Source organism: Rhinoderma darwinii, chromosome 8 (genome assembly GCF_050947455.1).
Source record: "Rhinoderma darwinii isolate aRhiDar2 chromosome 8, aRhiDar2.hap1, whole genome shotgun sequence".
In the NCBI taxonomy this organism is placed as follows: domain Eukaryota; kingdom Metazoa; phylum Chordata; class Amphibia; order Anura; family Rhinodermatidae; genus Rhinoderma; species Rhinoderma darwinii.
Window position 1 is genome coordinate 122,470,459 of NC_134694.1, and position 12,120 is coordinate 122,482,578.

Here is a 12,120-nt window from a genome sequence, read left to right on the forward strand (position 1 = left end):
TATTTAAAGGAAAGAAAAGAAAAAACCACGGCGCCACATGGTGCAGATCGCAAAGAATGTTATAGGTGGATAAACAGTGGTAGTAAATGTGCTCACCGATTAAGGTTGTGAAAAGGTAGGCACAACTCTATTGTAGAAAAAATAATAAGTAACGATGAAGCTGCAGCAAGGTCCAAGCCGTTAGCACACACAGCAACCGCTCAGTTAGGCACATATATAAAATAAATACTGAACCGAATACAGCGCTGCTATCATAGGCAAATCCACGAGAAAGAGTAAATAATATAATAACTGGTTTATTAGGAAAGCATAAGGCTACGCGTTTCGACACTGTATCAGTGTCTTCCTCAGGCCATTAGCTCCATCCCCTCCCATTGGCAAGTATAGCCAAATTAGCATATTTAGAAAAATGCTCCTAACTTTGCAAATAATAAACATTTTTTGAATAAAAATCACACTGCAGTTATCAGCATCAGAGCGCCTATTAGATTAGTTAGGAGATAGGACATTAATAAACTAGTGACAGATCCTATTTAAGCAGCTGCCCATTGCAACCATTAACAGCTGTCAGATGCATTGATTGCCCATAAAGCAGTGGTCTCCAACTTTCAGCTGTCCAGGTGTTGGCAAACTGCAGACGTAGCCAAATTGATCTGTACTCTGATAACTTGCTTCAGCGTGACATCACACAACAAAAGCCATTGAAAAAGTCAAGTTAACGTTTCTTACCACTGTGTATTTAATGTGTTACAATTCAAGATAAAGATGGCTACATCTGTACAACCCATAGTATACTCTACCAGCTTGTAATTTGTAGGAATCCATAAAGGATAAGAAGGATTTTTAGGACATTATTCATTATTTCCTCACATCAGTCCCCTTTAGGTCTTATAATCTATATTCCATATTATACTATCTGTATGTTTTTTTTGGAGCATTGGAGAAAATTGGAGTACCTGTAGGAAACCCGTGCAAAAAGAAAATGCAAACGCCATGCAGATGTTATCCATGGTTGGATTTGAACCCAGCGCTGCAAGACAACAGTACTAATCACTGAGACAACTGTTGGTTGCTGTCCACACATGATGGTGCTGAATTGCAGGGAATGTATGCAGTTAATTTCTGCCTGTGGTCTCTGTACGCCCAATTTCCTACTGTGGTGAAATGATATACCCCGACTGAGTAGATTTATATATATGCTTTCAAACTCCAACCTCCATTTTTAGATTTTGTAGAAAAGGGGGCAGATTCAGACTACACAAAGTTTGTTTGTAGTCTGTAACCATGGGAACACATAGGGCTGCATAGAAACCGTATACGCAAACCGTAGGATATTTTTAATCAAGACTATTTGCTTCATTCTTTTATTTTAAATGCACTGGAGCAATAACACAACGGTTGCAGAAGTGAACATGCCCTAGAGCTTTTTCAAGTCGTCTCTTCCAGCGGAAGCCTCAGATTGAGATCAATTCCATTATCTGCATGGGGCAGATGGGGGTGGGGGGTCATGGACTCCCCACATTTGCCATGCCAAGAGGTCATTCTATCCTTGTCTGATATCACCTATAGAGGTTACAGCTTTGAATACAACAATATCCTAAACTTGCAATTCCTATGTTTTCTGCCACTTTAAAGAATGTACAGGAGATTCTCAGCACTGCACAGAACAGAGCCATAGAAAAGATTTACCTTGCCCAGGATTGAGGAAGAGACATTTTTCGTCCAGTCTATTGTCTGTTGATAAATAGCAGGAGACAACTTCTGTGAAGGCATAAAAATGATTATTGCAGAGAGGGGCTCACAAATAACAGGAAGGCACGATCGGACAAGAAGCAATGGTTTTGGTAAGTTGTTCTCCTAGTGAAAAAGCAGCAAGCATTGATTTGATGTTGTATACAAAAGATTGTATTGCTTTTCACATCCTTCAATATTCTAGAGGAGTTACCGGAGCTGACAAACTCTCCTGATCTCGGAGGTGGTTTTCATTTTTATTAATGAGTCAATCAATAAAATACAAATGTTTCAGCTATTTCTCCAATCTAAAAAGTGTTCTCTCCAACCCGACTCAACAGACACAAATCAAAGCCATTATTTCCAGATCTTCACTAAGGTTGTTTAAAGGGACAATTTCCATTAGAGACTAAACGACTGAAACCATCTTTAGAGGGTAACAGTAATGAGACGAGAGCATGTTACATAGGGAAGTGGTCTCCAACCTGCGTTCCTCTAGCTGTTACAAACTTACAACTCTCAGCATCCCGACAGCTTCATCGTTCACACACAGCAGTTACATTTATTTTAGGGCTTATGTACACAGTGGAGCTCCGCACATGGAGCCGATTTGGCAGTGCACTCTTCAGTACAGAGCCATAGTGTCTCCATGCACATCTGTATGGGCTCGGCCGGACTTCATACGTGCAGAAACATTCTCCTCAACAACGAAGGCTCCTGTTTACCTGGTACATATGAAGTGCGATGGAAATACCACCATTTTTTTGGTCAGATTCGTAGAAAAAAAACTTCTGAATTGAATCAGCGTCATACAGACGTACAGTAGAGGGCCCATTGACCTCTTTGACAGCCCTATTATAGCTCTGTACACAAGTTATTTGCCGTAAGCGGGAGTCCATACCGTTGCAATTTTTTCTTTAAATCCAGAATCGCTATCGCCAGATTGTTGTTGTTCGTCTAAAGCAGGGGTGGGGAACCTCTAGCCCGCAGGCTGTATAAGGCCCGCAAGATCATTTGGTCTAGTCCAACATCACCCAGACCGCGCTGCCGCTGCGTCATTCACTTCTTCTTGGCGGACCGAGCTTAGTATGGCGGCGGTCTTAGTGAGGTCGGTGTGTGCCGCCCCGAGAGTGGACCAGTCCCATCACCTGACCTCACATCAGTGACGAAAGGTCAGGTGACTGGTTCAATCCCGTGTCAGCATGCACCGAGCTCACTCTGACCGCCGCTGCCACCGTGGTTTTTGTGCTACAAGACATTACAAATGTGACAGGACATGTTTTGAGGAGAACACAAAGTCAGGGGTTTTCCCATCAGAGACATTTATGACATACCCACAGGATATGTCATAAATATCAGATAGATGCGGGTCCCACCTCTGGGACCCGCACCTATCTCTAGAACGGGGCCCCCTAAACCCTGTTCTACCTCTTTGTGTTGTGGCAGATGCAGGTGAATTCCGAGCATGAAATAGGAAACCGCGTAACTCGCTGTTTCCGGAAGTCCCATAGAACTGAATGGAAGTTACGGGAACAGAGTAGCTCAGCGAGCTACGCTGTTTTCTTATTCATGGTTGGAAATCAGCCAAAACACAGAGAGCTAGAACGGGGTTTAGTGGACCCCGTTCTTGAGATAGGTGTGGGTCCCAGTCGGATCAACTTACTGCTGCGAGTTCTTTTCAAAACTTACCAAAGAGACGACTGCTTCAGACTGAGCGACACATCCTCAATACCGGCGAACATCACACGCCGCACCAAAGAGAAGTAGTTCCAGACATCACATTAGGGGGGAGTTAATTGTTTGACCAAATATAGCAGGCAAATTTTTAATTTGATAATACTGTATGGCCCGTGAATGATGTTATAAATATCCAATGGCCCTTGGCAGAAAAAATAAGTTTCCCCACCCCTAATCCAAAGAAACATATGAATTTGTGACTTTTTTGTTGTTTGTACCATTGTTTGCAAGAAAAAATAAATACAAAAATAGCATGCTTTTGGTATGGCATTTTTCATATGCCTAAAAAAAACAGAAAAGAAAGGAAAATGAATAAAAAAAAAAAAAAAGACACTAAAAATAACAGTAAGAAAACAAAAACTGAACCGCCTCCCCCAGAAAAAAATAGGTTTAAATCATTCTTAATGGTCTGATAAGTAAAGGATAAAAAAAAAGAAATAGAATAGTCTGTAGAGGGGAAAATAAAGCCCTGGGTGTGTAAACCTGGTCATGAGAATGTTAAAATGAGTGAATTCCACCTTCTAGAAAGCAAAAATGTGAGTGAAGGCAATGACAGAGGGTGCCGAGTATATCATGGGATTGATAAGTAAATTCATGGATATAGTTCATCCACCTCCCATATAAAATGAACTTCTATTGTATCACTGAACAGATTTATCCATTTCCAAGTCCAATTCTTCATTATTTATTAGAACACAATTTTCTTGGAAGAGAAGGAAAAAAGATACAAAGAGCTTAAAAGATCAACTACAAAAGGTAACATTTTGAAACAAGACCAATCCCCATAGGATGGGATAGGTGAGGTCATGTGATATATAAAAGAGAAGCCTGATACAAAAAAATCCTCTCCTAAGAACATTATCCAACCCACAGCTGGATAAGAGAGGCCGCTCTTTAATCAGTTTAAGGCTGTCAGCTTGTAAAGACGTTTTTTCTTGCTAGTTAACATCATTGGACGTTTTCTCATCTCGTAAAATCAAAAAGTATCACAAAGCCATTTATTTGTACGGTGTTTGGAAGAGAAGGAAGAAAGGTCATTCAAAGAGCATTGTCTCAAAGTTACAGCACAATACGATGCCCACTGTCAACTCTCACCTACTAAGGCAGAGCTGAATAGAAAGTATTGTATGATATTCCACGATTATGGACCATGATGGAGGCTTCTCTGATAGATCTAGATACTGATAATGTACCAACTGAATGACCAAGTCCTGCATTACGTGGAACAACTCGTTTTTGAACCAGAATGTACGACATGATGACTCTACCGTAGACCATAAGTTGTAGACTTATTAGGTCATGAGCAAAACACGTCTAAACCTCCACGCCAGCGAAGATTTTTTTTATATTGCGTGATTCTAGACCATGATTGAGGGTCTCCTACTAAATCTAACTACTAAAAATAATCTGGACATTTAGGCCATTGTTGTTCCGTGAGGGTAAAGTCAAACCGTCACACAATATAGCGACTCTCAAAACTTTGCATACTGACCAGATCATAAGCAAATCACATCTAAACCATTCTATCCCAGCAAAGCAATGTCAAGAGCCACCCAATCAACAAAACTATAGATAGGTGTAGCGGCCTCTGTCCACCCCCAGCACTCCATACTTAATTTCCCCCGGCGTCCTGACCCACACGTCCTCCCTCTGCCTCCTCGTTCGGCGGTTGCTCCGTCCGCCGCCGTTCTCCATTGGGTCTTAGCACGTGCGCTGACCCTCATATTCTTCAAAGGCCAGAGCACGCACATTTTCTAATTTCTTCATCTGAAAGAGTATAAATCCCTGCCTGCTTTGGTACACATTGCCAGAGTAGTTTGGCTCCTTGCGTTCCTAGATTCCTTGGAGTCTTATTTTCTGAATTCCTGTGTACCAATCTTTTGCATGTTATTGAACATCAGTGCCGGCCCTGACCTATTGCTCTGTTTATCGTGTTGAACCTCTGCCGCCTGCCCTGACCTATCTCTACATTCACCACCCTGCTTCTACCAGAGTCTGCCATCACCAAGAGAGACTACTGCAGGTCTAGCAACCTGTAGTCCCCCCGCAGCAAAGTCCACATCCTTGTACAGAGATTAAAGGGTCAAAATAGTATACAAAAAAGTAAACATAGGTTCACTCACCGTATTCCCAAATACTTCGTACCACGCTGTGGCTCTGTTGGTGCTCGTAGATATTGTATATTTTCTGCATCAGCAGCAGATGCAAAAGGTAGTAAATTCGGAGAAAGGTTATATCCAGCACTCGTTCCAGTAAAATTCCAATTTATTGGATCATGTTTAAAACAAACAGAGTTAAAACAATCACGGGAGAACGCTTACGCGTTTCGAACCAGCTATGATTAAGAACCCCAGTGGTTCAAAATGTGTAAGCGTCCTCCCAGGATTGTCTTAACTCCGTTTGTTTTAAACATAATCCAATAAATTTAAAATTTTACTGGAAAGAGTGAGGGATATAACCTGGATATAAATGGAACTCTGAGGGGCTACCTTAGACTCCATTCCTCGAATTAGCCCAAAGTCAAATTCCTTGGTGACAGGGAAGGTTCACACCGGCCCCTGCTGGCCCTACTGCAGACCAATCCAAGGGCTGTCATTACAGTTCGAATTATGTGCACCGAACCAGTACAGGAAGCAATGCGGCTCTGTATTACGGAGTGCCGCCATATGGTGCCACTGTACAACTGTGTATTATGTGGATATTTCCCCACTAAAGCCATTCTGCTAGATTCATATAGAACTCAACAGGAAAAATCACTGTCTACCTCCATATGGAATAAGTGGCATGCAAAATTACAGTATAACCCCATAGCTTTATGGACCCATAATACGGTAATGTGCATAAGCCCCTCGTGTGATGAATCCCTTTTTGTGGGAGATTCATTCAAATCTTGCCTATCATAGAGCAGCCAAATATCAAGTATATTGTATGATCTTCTTAGACTGTTGACCAAAGTCACTCCAACTAAATCTACTGAAAATAATTTCTGCCATTAAATTGGAGTATTGTCATGTGGTTGAATATCTTGTCTTGAAACCAGCAAGACAGTAAAGCAATTCTCAAAGTGTTGCAAGCAGACACCAGATTATGACCAAATCATATGTTACCCATTCAATACCAATAGGGTCATGCCAAGTTTCAATACATCAGTCAACAAGGTCTGAACTTGGGAAGTTTATTTGATGGGTCCCTAGGGTGGTTTGGGGAGTCAATCAAATCTACTGGTTTGGAATAGATGCCAAAAAAAACAAAAACGTCACCTATGTTGGGCATGATTTTTCATTATGCTAAAGAGGTATCTACTGAATATTATTCTTTAGACGGTTGCATTCATTTAGTGCAGTCATACACGATGTGTGTATAGATCTATACAATCCTACATGAAATGAATGGTGAAGGGGAGTGCGGAGGTGTACCTCTAATCCAACCCATATAACGGCTTCACTGTCAGTCTAAATAACCCACATATTACTGATCTTTATATATTTATATTACTTCCTTTCTAAACTAGAAGAGAGAGGACGGCAAAAATCAAAACTTTATATTTCGTGCATTTTTCGAGCTTTGATATGGGTCATCGTGGTCCACCGGAAGCCGAGATTAGCAAGGAAAGTGTAGAGCGAAGAAAGAGTATCCGACCTCGCAGTGCACCTTGCAGACAGGGAATGAAGTGGATTGTTAGAAGTTCTTCACCCGGGATTATAGATAGTGAACAGGCTGTATTGTAGGGAGTCATTTTAGGGCACAAAGCACAGGGATAATTGGATTAAAGGTACTGGACGCCCTGCTGAGGATCTTGTGACAAAGAAGCAGCGATATCACCCGAGTGACCGGCAATCACAAGACATGTAACCTCCGGTGAACACGCTGTATATAATAGGAAGAGCAGGAGAATAAAGCCTCCTTCTGGCCATCAGATACCACCTTATATAACACTCAGCGCAAAATACATGCACTCTAATAAGAAATACGTCCACAGGTAAGACCGGGACTCATCGGAGTAGACCTGTCACCAAGTCTTCCAACATTCATTCTGGTCTGGAGGTCACGTCTGCGGCACCTTTTTCTTTTATTGGCATTTTTTTTTCCTTCCTGCTGAAGGTGTTTGCGGATCTTATAAGACTGAACATCTGCTGAATCTGCCACCGTGTAAACTTTCCTTCCAGGACTTTACCTCTGGATTTTATAGTAAAACTCCACTCTAGAACGGGATTTTGTTTGTTTCTTTACAAAAATAAGTTCGAATGTCAACAGAGGGAGGTTCAGGCTACATGCCCACATTGCATATGTTGTGAAAAAAACACGCACCAAAACGGCAGCAATACGCAGGAGATTCACAAGTAAAAACAGCACCTAATCGCGTATTTTTCGATTCGGTTTTTACGGTTTGATGCGATTTTCAGCGCCTTTTCACGCTGCGGGTTTTGGTGTGATTTTCCACAGCACTAGGCAGATACAATTCGCAAGCGGAAAAGCGAGATAAATGAACATGCAGCAGATTTTAAAGTCTGCACGGCAGGTCAATTTACGTGCGGAAAATACCACAGCGTGTACATGGGATTACCTGGAATCTCATGGACTATGCTGGCACTGTATTACGCTCCGGTTTGGCTGCACGCAAAAACACACGTCATACGCATCGTGTGCATTGACCCTCAGGCACCAAATCCAAAATAAAGGAACTTCTATTCACCCATGCAACGTTCCAGCTCCTCAGAGCCTTTCTCCAGCATGAGCTGAAACGTCGCATGGGTGAATAGAAGTTCCTTTATTTTGGATGTGCTGCCTGAATCGCCCTGTGTTGACATTGTGTGGGACGGTTGGATCCAGTCCAGTTGGGCTTGCACTATTTTTAACACTTATTCTGGTGCTGTAGCCTGTTTGTTTAGATTGACATTTCTTAATGTATCTTTAAAATGGTTGGGGTCCTTTTTTTTGCTGCAGAGTTCTCAAAATCCCCTGCACAGCCATAGATCGAAATGCAACATTTTTTGTTGCATAGAAGCCCCATTGAGTTCAATACTAAATACATTGTCTCCTCAGGGATATATAACCTGCTGTCTGTGAGTAACATTGACCAGCAGCGCCACACAATAGCGGTTACCCGCCAAGCTTAGAGCGCCATCCACGCAGCATAAGCATTGACTAAAGTGCCCGAGGAAGGTCATGGTATTGACCGAAACGTCGCATTGTCACTGGCTACAAATAAATAAATTATTTGTTTGGATAAATAACTCCATATTGGTGTGCATAGTACTTCTTTTCTCTATTGGATCGGGTTGGGCCCCTACTAACGCACCCACACCTTTACCTAGTGCCAGGGCCGCCATCAGGAATTTCAGGGCCCCCTACAGCTAAATTTTTTGGGCCCCCCTACCGTGGCACCGCCTGTTAACGGTACTCCGTCCAGCACTATATCATGGTACCCAGGGCGGCCATCAGGGGGGGTATTAGGGGTACTGATGTGAGAGGCCCGGCCAAACCTAATTGAAAGGGGGGCCCGGCAAACTGCCGCGACTTGCCTTTGGTAGAAAAAAAACAGGCCCCTGCAATGGGGCCCGTTTTTTTCACCAAAAGAATGTTGTGAGCTGCGGGCCCCCCTTTCAATTAGGTTTGGCCGGGCCTCTCACATCAGTACCCATAATACCCCCCCTGATGGCGGCCCTGGGTAGCATGGGGGTCGTCATGGGGCCGTCAAACACCGCCGCCCGTGCGACCGATCGCGCGCACCCGCAAACTCCTGCGCATGGGCACCCGCGACCGCCTGGAACCGCGCACCGAATTTTGAGGCAGATATTGACCTGCCCACACTATCTTGCCGCGTTTTTTGCCCGCTGCGATTGAGGACAGCAGACAAAAAACGCAGGGAAAAATGCATTTTCTGCCTCCCATTGATTTAGATGGGAGGTCAGAGGCAGAACCGCGGCAAGAAAGGACGTGCTGCTTTTTCTTTTTTCCGCGACTGGCTCCCATTGATTTCAGATTAAATCAATGGGAGGCGGTTTTGGAAGTTTTTTGGTGCTGATTCTGACGCAGTGTCCGAGTCAATATCAAGGCCCAAAAACTGTGTGAACTGGGCCTTATTGTTAGGGCTTATTCAGACGAACGTGTAATACGTCCGTGCAACGCGCGTGATTTTCACACGGACCTATGTTACTCTATGGGGCCATGCAGACTGTCCGCTGCGTAAAACTCACGACATGTCCTATATTTGTGCATTGTTCGCGCATCACGCACCCATTGAAGTCAATGGGTGCGTGAAAGTCACGCCCAGCACTTCCGCAACCGTATAAACTATGAATGAAAACAGAAAAGCACCACGTGCTACAAACATACAAACAGAGTGTCATAATGATGGCGCGAAAATCACGCAGCCGCGCATCATACGCTGCTGCCACACGGAGCTGTTATGGACCTTTTGCATGCGCAAAACGCCATGTTTTTGCGCGCGCAAATAGCACGCGCTCGTGTGAATCCGGCCTTAGGGTAGGAACACACTAGGCATGAACACTGCGGATTTTATGCAACACATTTTATTGTGGAAAATCCGCAGCGTATCACAGTCGCAGCCGAGTGGATGAGATTTGAACAAATCTCATCCACACTCTGCAAAAAAAATGGACCTGCAGTGTGACTTTTGGCTTTTTAAGCCGCAGCGTGTCAATGTATTCTGTGGAATCGCTGCTCCTCTGTTGCGGAAATGCTGCGGTTCTGCCGCAAAAATCACACATGAGAAAAAATAAAAAGGCACTTTTTTAAATTTATAAAAAAGTTTAGACTTACCCCGGCCGTAGTCCTGGTGACGCGATCCTCTATTCTTAGCGCAGCCCGGCCTCCTGTCATGACGTTTCATACCATGTGACTGCTGCAGCGGTCACATGGTCTACAGCGTCATCCCAGGAGGCGGGGCTACGTTCAGAAGAGAGAGATGCGTCACCAGGACTACGGCCGGGGCAAGTCTAAACTTTTTTTTCCCTGCAGGATTCCCGCAGCGGACACGCCTCACGAAACCTGCACCACTACTTGGTGCGGTTTTGCTTGCAGAATTCCCTGCGGCTACCGGGGCGAATAAGCTGTGTAGTTTTACTCAGCATATCCGCCTAGTGTGTCCCTTATGATGTCACTCCTGGAGCTGCTGCGGCTCTCTAAATAGGCAGTTGGTCCAGTGAAATTTGGAATTATTTTTTTTTGTGAACCAGCTTAAAAAAATACAAAACTTTTGTGTTAGGGCCTGTTCACATCACCGTTCGCTTCCGCTCCGGGGTTCCATCTGAGGTTTCCGTCGGGTGAACCCCGCAACGGAAAGTGAAAGTGACAGCACAGCTTCCGTCACAATTAGCGCAGTCGACTGCACTATTGATTCCGTCCGAAAACCAGCCGGAATGGTGACGAACGGAAACCATTAGCGATGTTTCCGTCACCATTGAGATCAATGGTGACTGAAACGGAAGCTGTGCTGTCACTTTCACTTTCCGTTGCGGTGTTCACCCGACAGAAACCTCAGACGGAACCCCGGAGCGGAAGCGAACAGTGATGTGAACAGGCCCTAACACAAAAGTTTTGTATTTTTTTAAGCTGGTTCACAAAAAAAAATAATTCCAAATTCTACTGGACCAATTGCCTATTTAGAGACCGGCAGCAGCTCCAGGAGCGACATCATAAGGGACACACTAGGCGGATATGCTGAGTAAAACGACACAGCTTATCCGCCCCGGTAGCCGCAGGGAATTCCGCCAGCAAAACCGCACCGAATAGTGGCGCAGGTTTGGTGAGGCGTGTCCGCTGCGGGAATCCTGCAGGGAAAAAAAAGTTTAGACTTACCCCGGCCGTAGTTTAAGTGACGCATCTCTCTCTTCTGAACGTAGCCCCGCCTCCTGGGATGACGCTGTAGACCATGTGACCGCTGCAGCAGTCACATGGGATGAAACGTCATGACAGGAGGCGGGGCTACGCTAAGAATAGAGGATCGCGTCACCAGGACTACGGCCGGGGTAAGTCTAAACTTTTTTATAAATTTAAAAAAGTGCCTTTTTTTTTTCTCTTTTGTGATTTTTGCGCCAGAACCGCAGCATTTCCGCACCAGACGAGTGGCGATTCTGCAGCATAAATTGACATGCTGCGGCCTAAAAAGCCACAACTGCAGGTCAATTTTTTTTGCAGCGTGTGGATGAGATTTGTTAAAATCTCATCCACTCTGCTGCGACTGTGATACGCTACGGATTGTCCACAATAAAATGTGTTGCATAAAATCCGCAGTGTTCATGCCTAGTGTGTTCCTACCCTAAGGCCGGAATTACACGAGCGTGTGATTTTTGCGTGCGCAAAAAACGTGGCGTTTTGCGCATGCAAAAGGTCCATAACAGCTCCGTGTGTCAGCAGCGTATGATGCGCGGCTGCGTGATTTTCGCGCAGCCGCCATCATTATGACACTCTGTTTGTATGTTTGTAGCACGTGGTGCTTTTCTGTTTTCATTCATAGTTTATACGGCTGCGGGAGTGCTTCCATGTGCTGGGCGTGACTTTCACGCACCCATTGACTTCAATGGGTGCGTGATGCGCGAACAATGCACAAATATTGGACATGTCGTGAGTTTTACGCAGCGGACACACGGACACACGCTGCGTGAAAATCACTGACAGTCTGCACGGCCC

At 44.4% G+C, this 12,120-nt stretch overlaps 1 protein-coding gene across 2 annotated transcripts in view; it reads right to left on the reverse strand.

Moving 5' to 3' along the window:
* The window catches only part of PCDH11X (protocadherin 11 X-linked), a 1,026,455-nt gene that overhangs the window by 657,506 nt on the left and 356,829 nt on the right, over positions 1 to 12,120 (reverse strand). The window contains exon 4 of one of the 2 annotated variants that reach the window (XM_075836602.1): positions 1,690 to 1,761. The exons of the other annotated variant lie outside the window; for it this stretch is intronic. Within the exon in view, the coding sequence (XP_075692717.1) occupies positions 1,690 to 1,761 (72 nt within the window). The remainder of the gene's footprint in view (positions 1 to 1,689; positions 1,762 to 12,120) is intronic. 2 annotated transcript variants of the gene reach the window in all.